This window comes from Camellia sinensis, chromosome 7, assembly GCF_055761805.1.
Source record: "Camellia sinensis isolate YWXY chromosome 7, ASM5576180v1, whole genome shotgun sequence".
Taxonomy (NCBI): Eukaryota; Viridiplantae; Streptophyta; class Magnoliopsida; order Ericales; family Theaceae; genus Camellia; species Camellia sinensis.
In genome coordinates, this window is record NC_138967.1 from 101,647,314 (window position 1) to 101,672,889 (window position 25,576).

Consider the following 25,576-nt stretch of genomic DNA (forward strand, 5'->3'; position numbering starts at 1 on the left):
TCATGAGCGTCTTGAGTCTATAGAGTGGGAATCAACGTTATCTGGATCATTTTTTTATATTTATTATTTACATTTCTTTCAGTTCTTGAAGAAATAATGAGGTGGTTCGAGTTGATTGGTTAGAAGTGGTAGACAATTAGCTACCCTTCTATAGTAGCATGCTGTTAATTGGTGGTGCTCTTGGTGTTAATGTTTGGATTTATTTTGGACAGTCCACTTTCTTACCACCATAGAATTGTAATCCTTTTCTGACTGTTCTTGTATTTGCTTGTTAGTTATTGATGATCTTTTGTTTCATTGCCCAGATTCATCTTGCCTTCATATTTTGTGAACTTCTAGAAATAATTCTAACCCTTTTATGTTTTCTGTTGATATCTTTTCCAAATTTATGCCTACCTTCTTGCTATTTCATTTTGTAGCAATGGTATGTTCAATATCCAAATGAAGGTCCATGGTATGAACTGCTGATCATCCCTCTACGGTTTGAGCTTCTTTGTTCCATCATGATACCCATTTCTCTAAAGGTACATGTGTTCTATGCTGCTTATAGTCTCCTTCATTGTTGTCGTTGCAGTGGACATGATTTTTACTTTTGCCTGAAACTTTGACCGTGTTGATCTGTTCTGAAAGCATACGGTTAGTAGGCAAGTGGTCCTTGTAAGAAGTGGGGCAAAAAAGAAAAGAGAAAAGAGCTGATAGCCTGATACATAACCACAAGGAGATCTGTGAGCTGAGCTTATATAAGTTTTCTTCAATTTCGTTAATGATTGAAATCTCATAGTTAACTGAGTTAGTGTTTGTATTACCCATTAAGAATAGAGAGGAAAATATCCCATCTGTTACCTATGGAGGTTGTGTAATTGCCACATGCAAGTGCGCATACAACACAAGCGAGATATGTATGCTATACTATTTTCAAAATTTTGAGGCAAACCCTTTTAAATTCATACAGATTCTTTCAATTGCTTTATAGCATCTCTATGGAAAAAAATCCATTTAGTTGCTTTTGCTTGAAATTTTTCAGTATGATGATCGGAATTTGATGCCATATCCTCATTCCTTCACATTAGTGTAAGTGTAACGCCCCGAAAATTTATAACATTACATATGTATAACGATTAGCATCCATTTTAAGAAAGCTGGAATTCGCAGCCCTTACATTCATTGAATCATTAAGGTTTATACAAAATAGTTCCACATGCAATTATACATTCAACGTTATCAAATACATGAATCTACAGCATGTAGAACATCAAATTCAAAAGTAATAAAATGCCCTCAAGGGTTTACAATTTCCAAGGCTTAAGCCCGGCCACACAAAAATGGTTTCACGAACCCATACATCTATGGCCCTAGGCTAGCAGCATGAACCACCACAAAATAACAGCCATTTGCCCTCCACAAAACATGTCCACGCCCCTAATTTGGCGGGATCGCCACATCTTTTCCTGCACTAAAATCCCATAGGGGTGAGCATAAAGCCCAGTAGAGAAATCCTTAACAAAGTATATACACTTTATACAAGCCTTGTAAAAAGGAATGCATATGCCATGCAATGCTTTTGTCATGAAAATCACATTATTATCTTTTGAAAATCCTTTATGTTCAATGATATCTCAAAATCTCAAAAAAAAGGCACAAATTATCAATTTAATTCATGGGGGCGGTAAATACAAGTCAGGTAATCCCTAGGTTGGTGTTTGCAAGTAGGCATAACTAGCACTACCAATACCCCACTTTACCGGTTGCTAATCGGAAGGGAAGTGGTACCTCCTCCGCGCGTGTTTTCGGTCTTTCAACCCAGATACTCAGGCCAACTTAACCAATTTCATCTATGTTAAAATCTACCATCACCTACTCCACCTACTACACCTACCACCACCTACTACCACCTACTACACACCTACCACTACCACCTACTCCACTACATCTCCTATATAAGGAGCCCCTCACCATTTGTAATAAACAATACACATCAATCAATAATACATAATTCATTCTCTCCATTTCTCTATACATCAAATTTAACTTGGTATCAGAGCAGGTTTAGCACCTAGTATTTTTCGCTTCACCGGCGGGCGGCAACCTCACCTTAGCCGTCCGCCGGACCTCAACCTAGTCCGCTAAGATTTTTTTTTTTACACATACCTCGCCAAAGCACAGCCTCCGTGCCCTCCGCAAGAAGACCACTCACATCCTCCAATTGGAAGACTCAATCGCTCCAGGACAATCCATCCCTACGGAACAAGTAGACTTTCTTCGCTCCAAACCCTCCGTCTCCGCTGCTATCGACGAAGCCTGTGCACACTAGGTTGCTAGTCCCCAGATCACCGCTGGCGTGAGACGATCTGCAACTCCTTGAAGGTGATCCACGGGACCTACGGCGACAAAGACACCATTCGTCGCCAGATCACTCGTCGGAGGATATGGGGAACCAAGAGAAATTGATGAACCAGATCATGGAGCTGAAGTTCACGTCGAAGAGCCTCCAACGTCAATCGAAGAAGTGCGAGAAGGAAGAGAAAGCCGAGAAACTCAAAGTCAAGAAAGCGATCGAGAAAGGAAACGTGGACGGCGCTCGAATCTACGCCGAAAACGCTATCCGCAAGCGCAACGAGCAGATGAATTACCTCCGCCTCGCCTCTCGCCTCGACGCCGTCGTCGCCAGGCTCGACACTCAGGCCAAGATGACCACCATCAGCAAGTCCATGGGCAAACTCAAGTCCTTGGAATCCTCCCTCACCACCGGCAATTTGCAGAAGATGTCTGAGACCATGGACCAGCTCGAGAAACAGTTCGTCAATATGGAGGTTCAGGCTAAGTTTATGGAGAGTTCCATGGCTGGCAGTACTTCTCTTTCCACTCCGGAGGGTGAAGTTAACAGCTTGATGCAGCAAGTCGCCGATGATTACGGCCTATGAAGCACGGACACAGACACGGATACGGATACGGACACGGACACGGACACGGTACACGGCAATTTTCAAAAAATGGGAACACGGACACGGCGGGGGACACGGCGAATTTTATTTTATTTATTTTATATATTTTTATGTGTTATGTAGATTCATGTTACATTCATCCTAAATTAAAATTAACAAACACTAACATAGTAACATTAATTGAATAAACATAACCATTACATTTAAACAAATTAATAGATCATCCATTCACAAAAAATTCACAAAAAAGTCATAATAAACGATAACAAGAACTAAGACGAGAAGGGGAAACCATTCAACATCCAACAATATTTTTCACAAAAGCACTATATAAGAGAGACAAAAGATTAAAAAAATAAAAAAAAATTAAATTAAAAAAAATAAAAATAAAAATAGCCCGGCCGTGTCCCCGCCGTGTCCCATGCCGTGTCCCCATATGGACACGCGTGTCCCCGCCGTGTCCCTGCCGTGTCCCCTGCAAAAAAATCATTAAATTAAAGGGACACGCCATCTGGCGTGTCCCATACGTGTCCCCGGCGTGTCCCCGTGTCCCCCGCGTGTCCCCGTGTCGGACACCGCCACGGCACTAATTTTGGAGTGTCCATGCTTCATAGATTACGGCCTCAATTGTTGTTTGCAGAGCGATCCATCCAAGAGATGGACCATACCTGTGGCTACCTACCATATTCGGCAGAGCAGCAGCAGACAAGATGGGCTATATCTGCAACTTCCTCCACGCTTTTGCACAAACCCATTTTACTTTTCTTCTTTTATTTCTTTATTTTTTCTTTTCACTTTACACCCACTCTCTCTCCTCACTTTGCATCCACTGCCTAAACTTTTTTTTTTTTTATTCTAAAGCTTAATTGGTGCACTCCTTGTTCCCTACTTTCTTTATTTTATATATATATATCTATATATCTCTTTTTATTATATATTACAAAAAAAAAAAAAAAAAAAACTCCATTATTTTTATTTATTTTCTCCAAACCACTTTCCTTCTTTCCCTCATCTTTCATTTTTGATTTCAAATATATTTTTATTATTTCTTTCTTTATTTTTCTTTCACATTATTTTTAATCTTTTTCCAATTCCATTCATCCCATCTAGCTTTGCACACCAAACCATATTTTATTCATCTCAGGGATCAACCCCGATCACAATTTTACACCAAAAAAAAAAAAAAAAAAAAAAAAAATACAAACAAACAACCACATTCACAGGTGGGATTTTTCTTCTCTACTCTGCCGCCGGTCTTTTCTTCTTGCCTCCGTCCTGGGCGGCCCTTGCCGGTGTTGCCTCCGTGTTTCCCACTCCACTGGGCATGATCACTACTCCCTGCTCCTCCACTGCAGCATATGGCGGCCCTCCAAATCGGAACATCACGGTGGCCTTCCGCTTCAGCTCCTTATTTTCCGCCTTTAGCACACTTATCTCTGCTCGCGCATCCTTATACATGCGCTGGAGCAGAGCCAGTTGGGCGTTTAACTGCTGCACCTCATTTGCCCTACTCTGCAGCCGGTGCGACAAGTTTGTGACCGCAGTCATGGTTTCCACGCATGACTTCAAAGTATACTGATTGGCCTCAATATCAGTTTGCACCGCCATTTTTTGCTCCACAGACCGCATCGGAAAGTTCAACGGAGCAAAACCAGAGGTGTTTGGTTGAGGTTCACTGGCCACCGCACTGGTTATCTCTCTTGTTGACTCGTTGAGGTCGGGAAAGAGAGTGAGCAGACCACGGGACGAAGAGGCCATATTCTGGGTAGCTAAACGGGAAGAAGAGGCCATTTTCTGGGCAACCGAGTGTTACAGAGTGTTTCAAGATTTGCAGCTCTTAGAGACAATCTCTCAGAAAACGAATATCTCTCTCAGAAAATGAAGAGTTTTTCAGAAGTTTTTTCACAAGGTTTTTTTTTGTCTTCGCTTCTGCCTCAAGCACAGCCTCCGCCTCAGTTTATAAAGACCCTGACGAAGAGGCAGACACGCGCATCATGCGCCGCTCGGCGCTCAACGACAACATGGGCGCGCCTTTTGATGGCACGTCTTTTGATGGCACGCCTTTTTATGGATTGGGCACGCCTTTTGATGGCACGCCTTTTGAAAGATTGGGCACACCTTTTGAGGGTGCGAGTTTTTAGGGGTCCGACAAGACTCTGTAAACTGTCCCGACATTGATTCCGGTTAGCTCCTTCATGGGTCCGACAAGACTCTGTAAACTGTCCCGACATTGATTTCGGTTAGCTCCTTCATGGGTCCGACAAGACTCTGTAAATTTTCCCGACATGGATTCCGGTTAGTTTCTACAAGGGTCCGACAAGACTCTGTAAACTGTCCCGACATTGATTCCGGTTAGCTCCTTCATGGGTCCGACAAGACTCTGTAAACTGTCCCGACATTGATTCCGGTTAGTTTCTACAAGGGTCCAGCAAGACTCCGTAAACTGTGACAACAACTGTCACAACATTGTCTGCTACAACGGTCCGACATGACCCCATAAACTGTCTTCTACATCGGTCCAACACGAGCCAGTGTCTTCTACATCGGTCTGCCATAACCATACAGTCTTCTACAACGGTCTAACACGACCATATAGTGTCTCCTATCCATTTTTTATTTTTCAGATTATTTTCTTGTTTTGTTACTCTCTCCAAACTCAAGTTGGTTAGTTCCTATCCCCCTTGAGTTTGCGGGGGGCTGTTAAAATCTACCATCACCTACTCCACCTACTACCACCTACTACACACCTACCACTACCACCTACTACACACCTACCACTACCACCTACTACCACCTACTCCACTACATCTCCTATATAAGGAGCCCCTCACCATTTGTAATAAACAATACACATCAATCAATAATACATAATTTGTAGAAATTTAATGTATAAAGAGAAATGATTGTATTATTGATTGTTGAATGTTTGTTGTATTTATTACAATGATTCATGATTCCTATATATAGAAGAGGGTGAGTGTGTAGTAGGTAAGGAGTAGGTGAAGTGGAGGTGGTAGTGGTGTAGTGGGTTAGGTTTAGTGGAGTAGGTGAGGTGGTAGTGGTGTAGTGGGTTAGGTTTAGTGGAGTAGGTTTAAGTGGGTGTAGTGGGTTAGGTTTAGTGGAGTAGGTTTAAGTGGGTGAAGTAGGTGATAAATTTTAACAGCCCCCCGCAAACTCAAGGGGGATAGGAACTAACCAACTTGAGTTTGGAGAGAGTTACAAAACAAGAAAATACATAAAAATAAAAGAGGATAGGTGACACTGTATGGTCGTGTCAGACCATTGGTGAAGACACTGGATGGTGGTGTCATAACGTTGTAGAGGACACTGTATGGGGGTGTCATAACGGTGTAGAAGACAGTTTATGGGGTCATGTCGGACCGTTGGAGAAGACAGTTTATGGGGTCATGTCGGACCGTTGTAGCAGACAATGTTGTGACAGTTGTTGTGACAGTTTACGGAGTCTTGCTGGACCCTTGTAGAAACTAACCGGAATCAATGTCGGGACAGTTTACAGAGTCTGGTCGGACCCTTGTAGAAACTAACCGGAATCTATGTCGGGACAGTTTACAGAGTCTTGTCGGACCCATAAAGGAGCTAACCGGAATCAATGTCGGGACAGTTTACAGAGTCTTGTCGGACCCATAAAGGAGCTAACCGGAATCAATGTCGGGACAGTTTACAGAGTCTTGTCGGACCCATAAAAAATCGCATCCGCAAAAGGTGCGCCCAATTTTTCAAAAGGCGTGCCATCAAAAGGCGTGCCCAATCCATAAAAAGGCGTGCCATCAAAAGGCGTGCCCAAGTCATCAAAAGGTGTGCCGGACATGATGGCGAGGCACGTGGGCGCCTTGGCTTGCGTGCCCGTTTGTCGGCTGGTGGCAAGTGGCGCGCGATGCGCGTGGCTGCCTCGGCTATATAACCAAGGTTGAGGCAGAGGCTGTGCAAACCAGTTGGAAACCTCTGAATTTTGGCAGTCGGAAACACTCTGTAAACCCTGCTCTGAAACACTTAGCAACCCAAAAACATGGCCTCTTCTTCCCGTCCAGCTACCCAGAACCTGCTCACGCTCTTTCCAGAACTGAACGAGCCCACAAGAGAAATAACTGGTACGGTGGCCAGTGAACCTCAACCAAACACCTCTGGTTTTGCTCCATTGAACTTTCCGATGCGGTCGGTGGAGCAAAAAATGGCGGTGCAAACTGATATTGAGGCCAATCAGTATACGCTGAAGTCATGTGTGGAAACCATGACGGCGGTCACAAATTTGTCGAACCGGCTGCAGAGTAGGACAAATGAGGTGCAGCATTTAAACTCCCAGCTGGCTCTGCTCCAACGCATATATAAGGATGCGCGAGCAGAGATAAGTGTGCTAAAGACAGAAAACAAGGAGCTGAAGCGGAAGGCCTCCGTTATGTTCCGATTTGGAGGGCCGCCATATGCTGTAGTGGAGGAGCAGAGTGGAGTTGTGAACGTGCTCGGCGGCGTGGGAAACACGGAGGCAGCACCGTCAAGGACTGTCCAGGACGGAGGCAAAAAGAAAAGACCGGCGGCAGAGTAGAGAAGAAAAATCTTGCCTGTGGATGTGGTTGTTGTTGTTTTTTTTTTTTTTTTTTTTTTTTTTTGGTGTAAAATTGTGGTCGGGGTTGATCCCCTGATATGAATAAAATGACAAGGTTGTGGAATGTTGTTGGTGTTATGTTGTGTGGTTGTTTTGTGTAATAATAAAAATAAAATAAAAAATAAAACAATAGATAAAGAAAATAGATAAAAATATTTGTGGATGGGTGATATGAAAAAACATCGGTGTGATTTTTTTTCTTTTTTTTTTTTTTTTGGTGAAATATAAAAAAAAATAATAATAATAAAATAATAGAAAACGGGTGATGATCACTAACAATGGTAGGGATAGGGGAAATATATTATAATAAAAATATATATATATATATATATAAGATAAAGAATGTTTGGGCGGTGGTATGTGATGATGGTGTTGGATGGAGAATATTTGAGAATGGAAAAGCTGGTTTATCCACTTCAACCTTTTCAAAAAAGCTGTCTAAGGCAGCAGAGGACAGCACTGTAATCCTGAGATCTGAAAACTTTGGTAACAAATGTTCCTGTTGCAGCCAAGAACTCAGTAGCGAGCTTCACAGAATCAATAACCAAAGCATTCTTGCTAGTTGCCTCTTGAGCCCAAGCACCATCAACATTAGGGTTTTCCGGATCGAAACAGCAGCTTCCATGTCTCAGATTCTTTGATGCTCTCTCTCCCAGTGTGATTTGGGGATTTTTACTGTTTCTTCGGGCAAGAAAGGAAAGTGCTTTTCTAACTTTATCCTCAAAGCTACATGCTCCTCTGACAATCAATACAAATGGGGAACAAGTGCCCTTTACAGTTGAATCAACCTTTCTCAAGGGTGAGCATGCATCCAAAGGCTCAGCCAAATACAATGTGCCGCATTCCCTAGACCCTTTTACAGCTGGAGCGAAGCTAGCTTTGATGTCCTCGAAAGACAAGGTAACGTTGTTTCCAATCAAGACAACGTTGTCAAGAGCCACGCAAGTCAATAGAGAGAGAAAACAGTAGACTAGAACCAAACATTTCGACATCTCTGATCAAATCACAAAATGTTGAACTAGAAGGGAGTTCAAAGCCTCAGGAAGGAGCTGCTGATGATGTTTCTGGCAGGAAGGATCAGGAAGAAAATGATGAGGAAAGTGATGCTGAGGACCTGCCTGAGGGAGATGAGGACAGTCAGCGGCTGGTTTGGACATGTGGTGGGGAAGAAGAGTAAAGGTATGTGTAAACAATTTTAGCGGACTAGGTTGAGGCCCGGCGGGCGGCTAAGGTGAGGTTGCCGCCCGCCGGGGAAGCGAAAATACTAAGTTCTAAACCAGCTCTGATACCATGTAGAAATTTAATGTATAAAGAGAAATTATTGTATTATTGATTGTTGAATGTTTGTTGTATTTATTACAATGATTCATGATTCCTATATATAGAAGAGGGTGAGTGTGTAGTAGGTAAGGAGTAGGTGAAGTGGAGGTGGTAGTGGTGTAGTGGGTTAGGTTTAGTGGAGTAGGTGAGGTGGTAGTGGTGTAGTGGGTTAGGTTTAGTGGAGTAGGTTTAAGTGGGTGTAGTGGGTTAGGTTTAGTGGAGTAGGTTTAAGTGGGTGAAGTAGGTGATAAATTTTAACATAATTCATTCTCTCCATTTCTCTATACATCAAATTTAACTATCTACACCTCCTATCCGGACTTACCAACGTATTTACCCCAAAACATTTCAATAAAATTCACTTATAACTTCTTTCCTCAATGCAAGTTTCCAAACTCGAATCAAAACATGTGATAACCAGTTGAATGGATAAGCAATGCAACAAATACCAATGCAACAATATTTATTTCTCCATGTTCAAATATTTCAACAATAATCCCATGAGAATCAAAATCCCCATTTCTCCTTTCCATGTCATTTCATAAAATAGCCACATATTCATTTAATTCTACCAATAAATAGCAACATTTCTTTATTTCATACCTCCTTCAACAATATAGCCCTCACAAGACTTTATCAACATTTGAACAACAATTTACAAGATCAACAATCCTCATGCCCCATGAAAACCATCATTTAATACATAATAATAATAATAATAATAATAATAATAAAAAGGTCTCATCCTTTACTCATTTGGCCCACAAAATAACATATTAATTATGTCAACCACATGCATTTCTACATCTTTTGAAAACCCCAATTTCTAGGTTTTTCTCAACCACACTACACACCCACCAACCTTTTGAAAGAATTTCCTCAAAAACATTTCTCCCTAGCCAATGTAATTTAAAACCCTCAAGAAAGTTATTTAATGGAAAATAAGGAGCAAAACCCCTCCCAAACTACCCACATTGTTGAGCCAACCATCAATATTCAACATTTACAAGAGAACTTCGAAAATCAACAATAAATCTTGCAAAAATATATATGTGACTCTAAGAAAGTCCCTACCTTAAGTTTTGAAGAAGAAAAAGAGATGAAACCCTTGAAATCAATGATGCCAAAACCCAATCTCCATCATACAAAATGTAGCTCTTGAGGAGCTCTTCAACTTTGATGAAGAAGCTATGGGCAAATTTTTAATGGATGTAAAAATATCAAGGATTTGATCTTGTTTTGATGTAGAAATTGTAGAGAGAAGGGAGAGAAAAGAGTTTTTAGAGAGAGAGAGAGAGAGAGATGCAGCAAAAGTGATAAAGAAACAGCCCAAAGAGAAGAAAAAGCTGAAAATTTGGACTCACCTATCACCGCACGTGCGGTACCCATGCCCGCACGTGCGGAGCGTGCCTTCCACATGTGCGGCCTTCATCCCCGCATGTGTGGCCCTCCCTCTCCAGCACCTGCTCCCTCAAGTGCTTTTATTTCAGTAAGCACCCAACCATTTCCCCTATTTTCTGCACGTGTAGCCTAACCTCCCGCACGTGCGGCCATGGTTCCCCAGTCCAGAAATGTTCCGGTTCGATTCCAGACACTCCAGACTCGACCGTACACCCTCCGAAACAAGTGACACTCAAACCCGGAATAAACAAGGATAGGAATTTGAGAAAAACTTCCAAAATGAAGACAATGAGTGAAGTGACATACAATGAAACTAGTCATCACAGTAAGTGTAGTAAATGTATTTCTTTTTTTATTTTTTTCTGCAAAAAGACATTGGAGGCATGTTGAGAATTTGCCATTGATAATAAGGTTTTGAAAGCTAGGCATTTGAAGCAGCTCATATTTCTTGTTAGATAATACTTTCATCTCCACATTAAGAAATGCAATGGAATTCAATAAAATTCCACGCGTCTAAAATGTATCTGGATCCTCATTATAATGATATATTTGAGAGAATGTAGTTTTGACATGGAGGGCAGTATATGTTTTAATGTTTTCTCTTTTTGTTGTATTTATTTGTATATGTTTTTATATTTAGATTGTTCTAAATATATCGTAAATCCAATTTCTCTGCAATGATAAGTTGGACCGGAAATACACATCAACTATGAGCAGCCATTTAATTCTCAAATCTGTTGTAGCCTGTAGAGCAATGCTGAATGATAAATTGATTCTCTGAATTGTGAGACTGGTAAATTTTACAAAATTAGGATTTAGGGCTACCACTTTTAAGGCTTCATTACAATGCTGCTATGTGGCAGGTGTCTCTGGATTTTGTCAAGAGCTTGTATGCAAAGTTTATTGATTGGGACAGTCAAATGATTGACCTAGAAACCGGCACTCCAGCCCATGCAGCAAAGTAAGAAAATTGACATCCATGCATGAGTTTATTCACACATTTTTTTTATGCAAATTGTCGTAATGCTCTTGAGTTTATTCACACATGCATTTTTAATTAACTAAGCTGAGGTAATTGAATATGGCAGCACAGCAATTAGTGAGGACTTGGGACAAGTTGAGTACATATTGACAGATAAAACAGGAACCCTTACTGAAAATAGAATGATCTTTAAAAGATGTTGTATCAATGGCATATTCTATGGGAATGAGAGAGGGGATGCTTTGCTAGGTATGGTTTTCCAATTTGTCTGTGTATTGTTGCTCATTTCCTTGTGTAATCCATTATTCCTATTTTTCTTTTTCATGTTTTTGTTGCCAAATTTCTCCAACTACCATGATTACCGATTTGTCAATTTTTATAACTCTCATGTTGGATAATTAACTCAAGTGAATCGTATTCTCCATTTCAAATTTCATTACATAAGTCAAGATTAAAAAGACTAACAAGCAAACCAACTGGAATACATAGATTAAATTAATTATCATTAAAATCATAGATTAAATTAATTATCACTAAAATCTGAGCAGAAAGGAGTCCAGAAACCAACCCTAGGGGTCCCCAAACAGTTCACAACACATTGCTCCTCCACGTGCTGGCCGGTCATTCGACTGACAATCCACTCGCTATCTAGGTCAACACGCCTTCTTTTCTATGTCTCAACCCTTCAGCCCGGTCGACTGGCTAGGTCATTTAATGCGACTTCAGATCATGATTTCAGTCTGGTTTCTCATTCAATGCTCAAAGGATATCAGGTGTAACATATTTATGGCCTTAAGAATCAATAATCCATCAATAGTACATGAATATTAAGCAACAAATAACCTAACATTACACATATACATGTAAGAAAGAGATGAACTCCAACCTGTTGAGCTTTAACAGGAAAATATAGATGGAGGAAAAGGTGATGACAATGGTAGTTCAACTCTCAAGTCTGACTTTTTAGCCTCCAATGAGCTTTACCCAAGCTCCAAGTAGAAACCAAACTCTCAACTCACAAACGCTAGCTAAGGGAGAGAAGAGAGAAGAGGAGAAAGGGAGAGAAGAGAAGTTTGAGAAATAACCCTCTCCCTCGCTCTATTGGCAACATGTAAAATAGAAGGGTGGGGGGGTGTCTCATTCTCTCACCTTCTCTTCTTCTCCTCCTCCTTTCTTCTTCTCCCCAAAATCCTAGATTTCAAAAACCCTAGATCTGAAATCTAGGGTTTTAGGGAGGAGAAGAAGGGGTCATGGCAGGGGAGGGGGTTTCGCAATGTGAAGGGGGTGTGGGGTTTTTCAGATCTGAAATTCCAGCCCTTATCTTCCCATCTCTGGTCACATGCGCTTTCGATCTCAAGAATGAGCTGGTACTCTGTTAGCGGACCCTTCTCGTCCAAGATGTGTGGCTAGTTCTTGATTCAGTAAATTCAAACAAGCTAAGAGCACAACAGACAGTGCAAACAAGCAAACATGCAGCCCTGCAAGCTGTGACGGTGAGACCGACTGGTTGAACAAAGACAAAAGTCGGCCATAGTGATCTGGGAGTCCCCGTCAAGTTCTGGAGTTTCATTGCATTGATGAATCTGGCTGGAAAGATATTCTGTTCTGTGATATTTGAGAATCACCTCAATACGATGTTGTTCCCTCAAGACTACCAGTAGCTTTGGTTGTTGAGTCTAGTGCCCTCCACTTTGAGTGTTATGCTTTGGGGGTCTTCTTCCGCTGGAGCGGATAAATAGGGCGGGCAAAGCGAGCTTTCCCCAGCTGGAGAGAGAATTTATTTCTAGCAGGGTTGTGGAGACTATCTAGCAGGGCCAGATAAGAGCAGCTTCAGCAGCTGTAATTTTCTTAGTAGATCAGTCAGTGCCACAAAGCCTACCTCGAATAAGGGCAGAGGGAAGGAGTTGTTCACTTAATTCCTATTTTCTTTTCCTTTCAGGTTCTACATTTTATCTTTCAATATTATAGAGTTCCATCCTTGTAGTGTTGCATGCCTAGGAGGGAGTGTGCTTTGGGATGCAAAGGAGCTATTATTGCCTATCTCCCGAACCTAATGCCCCACATGACCAGTGCAGAATGGTTGTGAGACGGAAAAGGAACAGATGTGCCGAAAATGACTAGAAAGAATCTGTGTTCAGTAAATGGCACCTCTTTTTGTGTGTCGGGCTGCCCAATGGATAATTGGCAACCAAAATCAAAATCCATGGTTTTGCCTATGGAGTCTGCTTTCTTGTGTTAACAATGCCTTACTCAGCACAAAAGGTATTTTAGAGCCACTATGTTCGCATTCCCCAACTCAGATGTAAGGGAGTAGCCTCATCCCAGGGAAAGCTTTTAAGCTCGCTTCATCGCTTGATTTCATTGTCTTCGTTTTGTTATGAGTTGATGCCGGTGCGTTCCCTAGTCTTTCTTTGTGCTCTTTATTGTAGGGCACTACTTTACTGGTATGCAGGTGCTGTATCCTCATCTGACAGTTCTTCATTTACTAAAACTCTGATATTGGATTATCTGCGGAACTCAGAGTTGCTCAACGCATCACCAACCCTTGGCACAACGATCAGGTCAAGCAAAGCGCTTCTTGGATTGAAGTCTTTCTTTAGCCTGATCAAATACCTTGAGATTGTTCTCAACTTCAAAGTTTGGCACAGGTCCAACAAGGTTTAACCACCAGCTTCAATCAATTGGTGTCACCACCCATAACATCTGAGCAATTGCTTTTGCAGATTGAAACGCGCTAACAAGGCACACAAGAATAAGACCAATAAAGACTTTGCTCTCCATTAGCAGCGGGAAAGGAGTCTATCTATCTACCTAGCTTTGGTAGATATCCCCCTACGCAATCCACAAAAAATCCATGAATTGGGGTTTCAGGTACTAAAAGAAAAAGTCTCTACTTTACCCAGCTTTTATCTTGTAGTTGCATTTCTCTCATTTGCCGTGTACTTTACTTTGCGAGCCCCTAAAGTTGTCATTTGTTTTTAGTTTCTCAAGCCACGCCAATATGCCTTGATCCGCCCAAGGAGAATCCAAGTGACAGCAATCAACTTCAAAGTGGATTTGTTGTGCAGAGAGTGCAATATGACCCGTGGCTGCCTACTTGGTGGGGGTGGCTTGCAAAACTCTCGTCGTAGTTTGGCGACCTAAGGGACGGGCACTTTTTGTTATCTAAAGGCGAAGACTCTGAAGTGGGCAAACACTCTGGATAGAAGTACTGGGCCAGGGAGTAGCAGTTGGTTCGGGGGTAGAGTACTAAAGGTCCTCGGACTTCCAATTTTTTTTTTTTCTTCTTTTGGACAGTTGTTCACCATTGAATTTAGTCACTTCCTGCTTGGCTTGTAGTCGTAGTCTTTTAGCTTATGTAGTGGTTGACCTTCCTATACACACGTGCCTGCCAAAGGCCCCGAAAGCAATTTGCTTATGAATCTCCTATTGAAGAGTTATACTATGATCACTCTGTGGTCCCCATGGGTACAGCATAGAGCGGTTAGCTGTTAATTAACTTGTCATAGGTTCAAAACCAACCGACGACTTATTCTCGTGCTAGGGATTGCCTTCTAATAGATGTTATGTTTTTCATTATTAACATCCAATCCTATAACGTTAAGGAGAGAGAAGTGAGTTGGTCTCGATGAGAGCCTAGACGAGTCTCGACTACTGGGGTATCTAATCCCATCTGCTCCCCTAACTTTTGTCTCTCAATGTTGGCATCGGCCCAGCAAAAAAGAGGTTTCTTGCGGTCCTCAATGAGAGAGACTTCAAAAGCTAATTCTAATTTTGATTCTGATTCTCTATCTTGGGCGCACTGAACAGAGGAGGAAGAAGGGGTCATGGCAAAAGGAGATGAAACTCTTCCCACGCCCACCCTAAATCTGCAAATGTAACCCCCACCCCGACCATACCCGATTCACAACATAATCAGAAATTTAAAAATAATATTAAAACTCAATAATTAAAATTAGAAATTGATATTTATAATTAAAAAAAATATTATATATTATACAGATATTAAACTGCACTATAGATATAACATAATAGAAATTCAATAATACATTGTATAGATATTATATGTATTCCATAAAAAAGAAACAATATATTATACACATATTACATATATATGTAATACTATTATTTATTTAGACTATACTCTCCCTCGCCCTTGATTTGAACTTGATTGGGTTGTTCAAAGGTTTTCCCAAATCCGACCCTACCCTATTCAACCACCCCCCGAACACATCCCATAAGGGTCAGGGTATTTTGCCATCCTTACACCCGGACAAGGGTGAGAGTGGTGGTGGTGGTGGTTGGAAATTGGAATGGGATCAAATTACCAAAGTGCTCCTAGTTCAAATATATACCTGAAGATCCCCTTCTTTTTGTATCACCATACCAAATTAAATTACACAACCTCCCAAATATAATATAATAATACAACCGCCACTAAAACATATGAACAGAATCCACTGGGCACAAAGAGTCTCTCTCTTCCCAAATCAGAATAGAAACTGCTCACACAAACCCAAACACCAACTTGCGTACAAAATTAACTCAATTAGGATTTGGAAACCACTTCATGAAGGTCCACAACGATATTGAGTCCATGATTAAAATCTCAATTACATTAATTTAATGTTCAAATTAACCCAGTCCTTACACAAAATATAATTTGACATGGATTTTTTTCTCTAAGGTTAGCCATATTAATGATTCACAAAGGGACATGCATTATATTTGCATTTCCAAGAATACAATGCTAGTTTCAGCCCATACTTTTTTTGTCAAAATTCATAATGTTATGCCTCAGTGTGCAGTTATGCTTGATCCTTTCAGCATTGCTCCATCAGTCTTGGTTCAACTAACTCTTGATGCTGAAGTTGACGCAAATTTGTTATCTGAATTTTGGAACTTATCTTGTTTGGGTTAAGGGAACTTTTTACTTACTCTTGGCTAAGGGGTAGGACTTTGCAAGAACATGGCCCCCCTTCTCACCCAGTCACTCCCCTACAATTGTCAAAGGTCCTCTTTGATATAGATGCTGATATTCACACCCTCCAACTCTTTCATATATATGAATTTAGTATCTATCCTATTACATTATGTTAATGTGAAAAAAGGGGGCCTTGCGAACACTTCCTTAGGTATTCCTCATTAATTAGTTTTTCCTTTTCTTTTGCTTATGAACACGTCATCTTTTTACAGCTCAATTATAAATAAGAAAAAATGTATTTGTCTTCAGGCTATAGTTCATATCCTCTCCAATTTGTCGGATTTTTTTTTTTTTTTAAAAATATAATTATTCTGAGTGGCTAAATGTTTTACTACAAAAGGAAAACTAACAAATAAAGAAAGAGAAAAATAGTTGATTATAATAGTTGACAAAAAATAATTGTGTTAAGAGCTATAATTGTACAAAATTAAAAATCATAAGATCAGATGAAGCATTGATGATCACTCACTATTAGTTGGTTGAATATTAGTTTTGGACAATTTGATGTAAATCTTTCATGTAGAAATTCAATCTTACAACTAGTGAAATTACTAAATTAGTCATTCTAATAATCATAAGAAATGATTTTTCTGAAATAATGAAAAATTTAAAATGACTCAACTTTTTAAGTGCTCAGAAGTTGAATTCAATAATAAGCAAAAGAAAAGCCAATGGCATATCAGAAGGCTTAAACTTGGTCTATATTTTGCTTGCTTGTTTGAGTTTTGTAAGGCTTTATGCTGTGTCCAGCCTAGTAGCTTGATGAGTGTGAAGCATTGACTGTTATATTTGTATGATACTCTGACTGATGGCCTGTTTTTATCTGCTGGTGCTTTTCTTCTTTCACGTTGATTTGCTTTATACCTTACCTTCTAGATCTCTTTCAATTGTGATACATGTATTTTCCTTGGTGTTTCATTTATTCCATCCCATGTACACAGATGTGGAGCTACTCAATGCTGTTGCCAGTGGCTCTCCTGATGTTATTCGATTTCTTACAGTTATGGCAATATGTAATACTGTTATACCTATGCGAAGGTGACTTTAGCATCTTTATTGTTCAATGCTTGCTGGGATTGTTAAATCCGTCCAGATGCTCATAAACATTGGCTCATGTTCCATTTGTTTGATATATTCTTATTTTGTTTGAGTTCTTATCTGTTGGTTCTGAATGATCTTATTGTATCTTATGCAATTTTCTGTAGCAAAAGTGGTTCAATCTCATATAAGGCACAATCTCAGGATGAGGAAGCTCTTGTTCGTGCTGCTGCCTACTTGCATATGGTTTTTGTCAATAAGAGTGCAAATACTCTTGGTATGATCATATTGATTGTGGTTGTGTACAAGGGTTATCATTAATAGCAGTTGTGATGTATAGCTTCCTCTGTTTTGATGTATTGCAGAAATCAATTTCAATGGTGCAATGATACAGTATGAAGTACTGGATACTCTGGAGTTCACTTCTGATAGGAAAAGAATGTCAGTTGTGGTGAAAGATTGCAAAAGTGGGAAAATGGTCCTACTGTCTAAGGGAGCAGATGAAGCAATTCTTCCTTATGCGTGTACTGGTAATCCTTTGTCATGCTTTTACACTTGTCGTGAATGACCATCCGAAGACACCATAAATTGCATTCATAGGGAAAATCTTTGAACTTCAAGCCTTTTAACTCATTGAATACTTGCACATGCACATCCACATTTTTCTGCTCAGATGCCTGTTTATTTTTATTTTTATTTTTAATTTGTTTGAATCTTATGTCTTGTAGATCAATGACTTGAGAAACACTACTGATTTATACTAGTGCCCCATTTGGTCTGTAAGGTTGAATTATTTATTTATTTTTTAAATATAATATTTTTTGATTAGCAACAAAGAACAGTTGTATTAGACAACGTAGGGATGGCAAAATTGTGAGAATATTAGGTTAGGTAGTGTTTCCTTTTCTGAGAGATTGTGTAGGTGTATATATATGGCAGTGTTTTAAGTGTATATATATGGCAGTGTTTCCTTTAGGTTAGGTTTATATATATGGCAGTGTTTTAGATGTAAATATATGGCAGTGTTTCCTTTAGTCTTGGGGTTATGTTTACTGTAAAATAAATTGATATATATTATTGATTGATTTATTACAAGATTGTATGTATATTGATATTTGTATCTGTATATTACAAGTCCTATATATAGAGAGGTTTTGGGAGTAGTAGGTGTAGAGTGGGTGGTGGTAGTAGGTAAAGTGGAGGTGGTAGGTGGAGTGGGTGAGGAGTAGTGGAGGTGTGTAGTGGTAGTGGTAGGTTTTAGTGGGTTTAACAGCCCCCCTCAAACTCAAGGAGGTTAGACACAAACCAACTTGAGTTTGGAGAGAGTTACAAAACAGAAAAATAAACTGATAAATAAAATAAAACAGGATAGGAGACACGGTATGGTCGTGTCAGACCGTTGTAGCAGACAGTTTACGGGGTCATGTCGGACCGTTGTAGAAGACAGTTTACGGGGTCATGTCGGACCGTTGTAGCAGACACTGTGTGGTTGTGTCAGACCGATGTAGAAGACAGTTTATGGGGTCATGTCGGACCGGTGTAGCAGGACAGTTTACGGGGTCATGTCGGACCGATGTAGCAGGACAGTTTATGAGGTCATGCTGGACCGATGTAGCAGACACTGTGTGGTCGTGTCAGACCGTTGTAGAAGACAGTTTATGAGGTCATGTCGGACCGTTGTAGAAGCTGACCGGAATCAATGTCGGGACAGTTTACGGGGTCATGTCGGACCGTTGTAGAAGCTGACCGGAATCAATGTCGGGACAGTTTATGGGGTCATGTCGGACCGTTGTAAAAGACAGTTTACAGGGTCATGTCGGACCGATGTAGCAGGACAGTTTACGAGGTTATGTCGGACCGATGTAGCAGGACACTGTGTGGTCGTGTCAGACCGATGTAGAAGACAGTTTATGGGGTCATGTCGGACCGTTGTAGCAGAGGTTGTGGTGGTGCACCAAGGGGGCGACTTAGGGAGTGCGCCATGAGCGACTTATACATGATACTGTGTATAACCCCCCCTCAAACTCAAATAGGTGTGAAGATAGAAACCTATTTGAGGTTGAAACAAAGGGATGGATAAAGCTGACCGGTGTAGAAGACACTCTATGAGTGTGTATATAGGCTGCCCAAAAAAAAATATACATGGATGTAGATATCGAGCCCTCAAAAGTCGTGCCCTCAAAAGGTGTGCCCAATCTGTCAAAAGGCGTGCCATAAAAAGGCGTGCCCGATGCATCAAAAGGCGTGCCAGATATGATGGCGAGGCACGTGAGTGCCTTGGTTGGCGTGCCACGTGAGTGCCTTGGCTGGCGTGCCCGTTTGTCTGGCGTCAAGAGGCGCGCGATGCGCGTGGCTGCCTCGGCTATTTAACCAAGACAGAGCCTGAGGCCGAGGCAGAAGCAAGAAACCTGCGAAATCCTCTGTAAAACTCTTCGTTGTGCTGAGAGAGAGAGGCTGGAACACTGTTGTGCTGAGAGAGAGAGTCTGTAACACTCTGTTGCGAGAGAAAATGGCTTCGTCGTCCCGTGGTCTGCTGACTCTCTTTCCCGACCTCAACGAGTCAACAAGAGAGATAACGGGTGCGGTGTCCCGTGAACCTCAACCAAACACCACTGGGTTTGCTCCGTTGAACTTTCCGATGCAGTCGGTGGAGCAAAAAATGGCAGTGCAAACGGATGTGGAGGCTAATCAGTATACTTTGAAGGCATGTGTGGAGTCCATGACGGCGGTCACAAACCTGTCGCACCGGCTGCAGAGTAGGACAAATGAGGTGCAGCAATTAAACGCCCAACTGGCTCTGCTCCAACGCATGTATAAGGATGCGCGAGCAGAGATAAGCGTGCTAAGGGCTGAAAACAAGGAGCTGAAGCGGAAGGCCACCGTGATGTTCCGATTTGGAGGGCCGCCATATGCTGCAGTGGAGGAGCAGGGAGTAGTGATCATGCCCAGTGGAGTGGGAAACACGGAGGCAACACCGGGAAGGGACACCCAAGAGAAAAGCAAGAAGAAGAGACCTGCAGTAGAGTAGAGAAGAAAAAATCCCGCTGTGGGTGTGGTTTGTTTTGTTGTGTTTTTTTTTTTTTTTTTTTTTTTTTTTTTTTTTGTTGTTGTTTGTTTTTTTTTTTTTTGTTTTGTTTTTTTTTTTTTTTTTTTTTTTTTTTGAATGTAAAATGGTGATCGGGGTGAGCCCCGAGATGAATAAAATGAGTTTGGTCTGCAGTCCGCTTCGTCTGTTTTGTTGTTTTTTTTTTTTTTTTTTTTTTTTTTGTTTAATTAGATGTATTTTTTGTATTATTACACAAGTGAATATACAGTTTCATTCAGAAAACTTACATGGTATCAGAGCCAAAACCCTAGGTTGTTCGATGTTCCCTCGGTGGTTAGGCTGAAGTCGCGACTCTCTATTCTAGGCTTGATCGCAAAAGGCCGCCGTCTCTCTTTGGTTCAGAAACTCAACTTGACACTCATCGTGGGTCGTCGTTTATGTTCGATTGAAGCCTTTAGTCTTTGATTCTGGTTCCTTGGTTTCGATCGAAGCAGTTATCTCTCTCCTAGTTTGTTGGCCTCAATCTAAGCTGTCTGATTCTGGTTCGTCTGGATCTATTTCTTCTCTCGACCTCTGATGTGGTTCGACCCATCTGTTCGACGTGGTAGGAGTGATTCGTCTCCTCACAGCTCAGTCTGTCTCTCTCCTTCTGGTTCTCTCGACTTCAGTCGGTGATCTCTTTGTTTAGGTGATCTCTTTATTTGGTCCTTTAACTTGTTCTGAAGTATCTCTCTTATTACATTTGACCCTGTTCTGGAGTTTCTCCTTTATTACGTTTTGACTAAAGTTTGTATCTTTGGTTTTGGTTGGACCCATTTGACTTCCAATATTGTGAGTGTGTTCATTGTTCTTGTTTACGAATACACTCATAATAACGCATAACCATCAACTTCAGTCTCTAGCAAAGCCCAAGAAAGGGCCATTAGCATTAGATGAGTGTGCCTTCTGCCATCAGAGGGGCCATTGGAAGTAGCATTGTCCCAAAAAAGGGATGTCTGTCTGCTTTACCTGTGTCTGCCTCATCTTCTCAGCAATTTCCGATCCAGTTCTGCACCAGCCTCCCGCTGGTTCTACTGCATCTGCTCTAGCTCCAGCTCCTGATCCTGACTTAGCTTCCTTGAATACTCAGATTAGTCAGCTTCAACATATTTTGTCTACCTCTCAGCCTTTCCCGTCTGCTTCAGTTGTTTTCTCTCTTCATTCATGTTTGCTTGGTTCTTCTTTCAGTATCTCTTCGTCTGTCTAGATTTTTGACTCTGGTGCCTCTCATCATATGACTCCCTATCTCTTCTTACTTCAAAATTGTGCACCCTCTCCCTTTCATATTACTGTTAATGCTGCTAATGGGTCTGGTATGTCAGTTATATTTGTTGGGTCTGTCTTACCGTTTGCTATGTCTGTTGTCTCTATTCCGTCTGTCCTTTATGTTCCTCAGTTATCTGTCAGTTTATTATCTATTAGTCAGCTTGATGCCTCCGATTTTGATATTATCTTTTCTTCTATTTGTTTTGTGCAGGATCGGATGTTCAAGCAGCAAATTAGAACTGGCCGTAGAGTTGGAGACCTCTATGTAGTGGAGAGCTTGCATCTGCCTATGACAACCTCTCAGACTGCCTTTTCCTCTTTTCAATTAGATTCTTTGTCCAGTCCTTTCTACTTGTGGCATTATAGATTAGGACATTTGGCTGCTGACTGCTTACAGTCTTTAGCTCAATCAGGTATTGGGTAAAGTTTCTCCCAGTGAACTTACTGCATGTCGGGGGTGTAAACTTGCCAAAATGACAGCCTTACCTTTTCATAAAAGCACTTCTATATCTGATATACCGTTTCTTTAATTCATACTGATGTTTGAGGCTCTTCTCCTGTTCTCACCAAAGAGGGTTCTACATACTATGTGTCATTTGTTGACGACTGCACCCGTTATATTTGGGTTTATCTTATGACTCATAAGTCCGATTTCTATCAGATATATCGTACCTTTCAGTCTATGATCACTACTCAGTTTGGGTCTACAATTAAAGTGTTACGGTTTGACTTATGTGGGGAATAGTTTAAAAATGAGTTTTGTGAGTATTTGGCCAATTTGGGTACCATTCACCAAACTTCCTGTGTAGATACACATGCCCAAAATGGTCGAGCCGAGCGTAAACACCGTCATCTCCTTGAGACAGCTAGGTCTCTTATTCTCTCTACCTCAGTTCCGGCTCCGTTTGGGGGGAGGCAGTTCTTACTGCTACTTTTCTTCTCAACCGCATGCCTACTCCCCTTTTTTCTGGTCGGTCTCCTTATGAGGTTTTGTTCTCCCAAATTCCTAATTACCCCTTCATTCGTGTGTTTGGATCTGCCTGTTTTGTCTTTCTTCCCCATAAGAACCAGACCAAACTTAGTGCCCGGTTTGTCCTCTGTGTCTTTTTAGGCTATATTCCTACTCAGAAAGGCTATCGATGTTATGACCTTGTTTCCCGTCGTCTTTATGTCTCCCGTCATGTTTCTTTTCTTGAACGTCTGCCTTAGTGTCAGCTTCCTCCTATCACTGCTCCAGTTTCCAAAGAGGATTTGGTTCGTATTGATCCATCTCCTTTTGAGGTCACTCCTGATGAGTTCATCTCTATTGTTCCCCCTGAACTTGTTCCCTCTTCTCCTTCTACCACCCCTCCTGCTGAGTCTTTCTCCACTGAACCCCATGAATCTGCTCCCTTTTCTTTTCCTTCTCCCTCTCCCCAGCCTACTCCTCTTTCTCCTCCTCCTCCGTTGTTAGTTTAGTCTCGTTGCTAGACTCTTCTTCCACCAATTGTCTTTGCCCATACTGCTGATCCTCTTGCTTCTGATGACTTTGATCTTGCTGTACACTGATATCCTACTCAAGCGCGTCGTCCTCCAAACAGGTTGGGTTGGTCTAATACATGTTCTTTTGCTTCCTATCGCACTTTTTTTTTTTTTTTCTACTATTCATTCTTTTTCAAAACCTTAATTTTACAAGGAGGCCTGTCAAGATCCCAATAGGGTTTGAGCTATGGAGGATGAGTTGTTTGCCTTGTAGAAGACTAACATTTGGGCGTTGGTCCTGTTGCCTGCTGGCAAGAATCTGGTTAGTTGCAAATGGGTCTATAAAGTCAAGACTCATTCTGATGGTTCTCTCGAGCGATACAAAGCTCGCTTGGTTGCCAAAGGTTTCTCGGAGGAGTATGGTATTAATTATGAGGAGACCTTGGCCCTTGTTGCCAAGATGACTACTGTCTGTACCTTGATTTCTGTTGCCGCTATTCGACATTAGCTGCTCTATCAGATAGACGTTAAGAATGCTTTTCTTAATGGTCATCTCATTGAGGAGGTCTACATGCGTCCACTCCCTGGCCTTCCCCACTTTTATGGGCAGGTTTGTCGTCTTCGGCGTGTTCTGTATGGTTTGAAGCAATCTCCTTGTGCTTGGTATGATCGCTTTCAGACTGTTGTTACTGAGCTTGGATTTCATCCTTCTGCTTCTGACTCTGCTTTGTTTTTGACACATACCTGGACTGGTTTTATTGCTTTCTTACTATATGTGGATGATATAATCATTATTGGCTCTGGCTCTTCTGCTATCTTTGAGGTCAAACAGCATCTCTTCCGCACCTTCGAGATGAAGGATCTGGGTCCATTGCGGTATTTTCTTGGTATTGAGGTTGCTTCTTCTCCAAAGGGCTATTTTCTGTCTCAGGCTAAGTATGCTAATGAGGTCATTCACCGTGTTGGTCTTACTGATACTAAGGTTTCTGATACACCTACTGAGCTTAATATAAAGCTCAACTCTATTGATAGTGTTCTTCTAGATGATCCCACTTTATATTGCGAGCTTGTGGGTTTCTTAGTCTATCTGACGGTTATTTGTCCTGATCTTGCCTATGTTGTTCATGTAGTTAGCCAGTTTGTTTCTATTCCTCGCTCCACCCATTGGGATGCCTTGGTTCGAATTCTTCGCTATCTCCGAGGTATTATATTTCAGGATTTACTATTGTCCTCTACTTCCTCTCTGGATTTGGTGGCCTATGTTGATTATGACTGGGCTGGTGATGTTACTGATCGCAAGTCTACGTCTGGTTTCTGTATGTTTCTTGGCGATTCCTTGATCTCTTAGAAAAGTAAGAAACAAACTATTGTTGCTCGCTCTATTGTCGAAGCTGAGTATCGTGTTATGGCCCATGCTATTGCTGAGATTATTTGGCTTCGTTGTCTCTTATCTGATTTGGGTGTACCTCAGACTTCTCCGACCTCCCTCTACTGTGACAACCGTAGTGCCATTTAGATTGCCCATAACATTGTCTTCCATGAGTGGACTAAGCACATTGAAATTGATTGTCATTTTGTCTGTCAGCATCTACAGTCCGGCTCTATGTCGCTTCCTTTCGTCTCTTCGGCTCTACAGCTTACAGACTTTTTTACCAAGACTCAAACCATTGCTCAATTTTAGTTTCTTCTTGGCAAACTCTTAGTGTTTTTTGCGACAACACCTTGAGTTTGAGCGGGGGTGTAAGAATATTAGGTTAGGCAGTGTTTCCTTTTCTGAGAGATTGTATAGGTAGTGTTTCCTTTAGGTTAGGTTTATATATATGGCAGTATTTTAGGTGTATATGGCAGTGTTTCCGTTAGTCTTGGAGTATGTTTACTATATAATCATATGCATTTTTTGTATTATTACACAAGTGAATATAGAGTTTCATTCAGAAAACTTACAAAAATACCCCGATTCGCTGGGTCCCCGACTCTCCCCAACCCAAGTGGGATGGGTTCAGGAGTGGTTGAATAGGGTAGGGTCGGATTTGGAAAAAAACTTTTGAAAATGGGTTCAGGTCGGGGGCGGGGGAGGAGTATTTTTTTTACCCAAACCCTACCCGACCTACAAATAATGTTATAAATAAATAATATTATTACATATATATGTAATATGTGTATAATATATTGTTGAATTTTTATAGAATATATATACATATATAATCTATAAAATGTATTATTGAGTTTCTTTTTTGTTATATACATAATATAATTTTAATATATTTACAATATATAATATATTTTTTTGATTATAAATCGCATTTTTTAGATTATTAAATTTTAATATTATTGTTAAATTTTGGATTGTGTTGTGGATGGGGTAGAGTCGGGGGTAGGGGAGAGTTTCATGAGGGTTGGGTCGGGGGTGGGGGCAAGCGGCGCCGGCTGAAATGGGGGTGGGGGTGGGGTGGGGACCCCCCGACCCATACCCTAC

At 41.1% G+C, this 25,576-nt stretch overlaps 1 protein-coding gene and 1 pseudogene across 13 annotated transcripts in view; both read left to right on the forward strand.

Moving 5' to 3' along the window:
* Nucleotides 1-25,576, forward strand: part of LOC114307350 (phospholipid-transporting ATPase 2) — a 145,406-nt gene that overhangs the window by 45,373 nt on the left and 74,457 nt on the right. For all 13 annotated transcript variants that reach the window (XR_014335803.1, XR_014335805.1, XR_014335804.1 and 10 more), the window contains 6 exons: nt 420-524; nt 11,148-11,245; nt 11,373-11,515; nt 17,192-17,288; nt 17,456-17,565; nt 17,654-17,818. Coding sequence is in view for 9 of the 13 variants with exons in the window: in XM_082878891.1 (XP_082735017.1) it covers nt 420-524; nt 11,148-11,245; nt 11,373-11,515; nt 17,192-17,288; nt 17,456-17,565; nt 17,654-17,818 (718 nt within the window). In the remaining 4 variants the exon portion in view is untranslated. The remainder of the gene's footprint in view (nt 1-419; nt 525-11,147; nt 11,246-11,372; nt 11,516-17,191; nt 17,289-17,455; nt 17,566-17,653; nt 17,819-25,576) is intronic.
* On the forward strand, nt 2,287-2,921 carry LOC114309644 (ESCRT-related protein CHMP1B pseudogene; annotated as a pseudogene).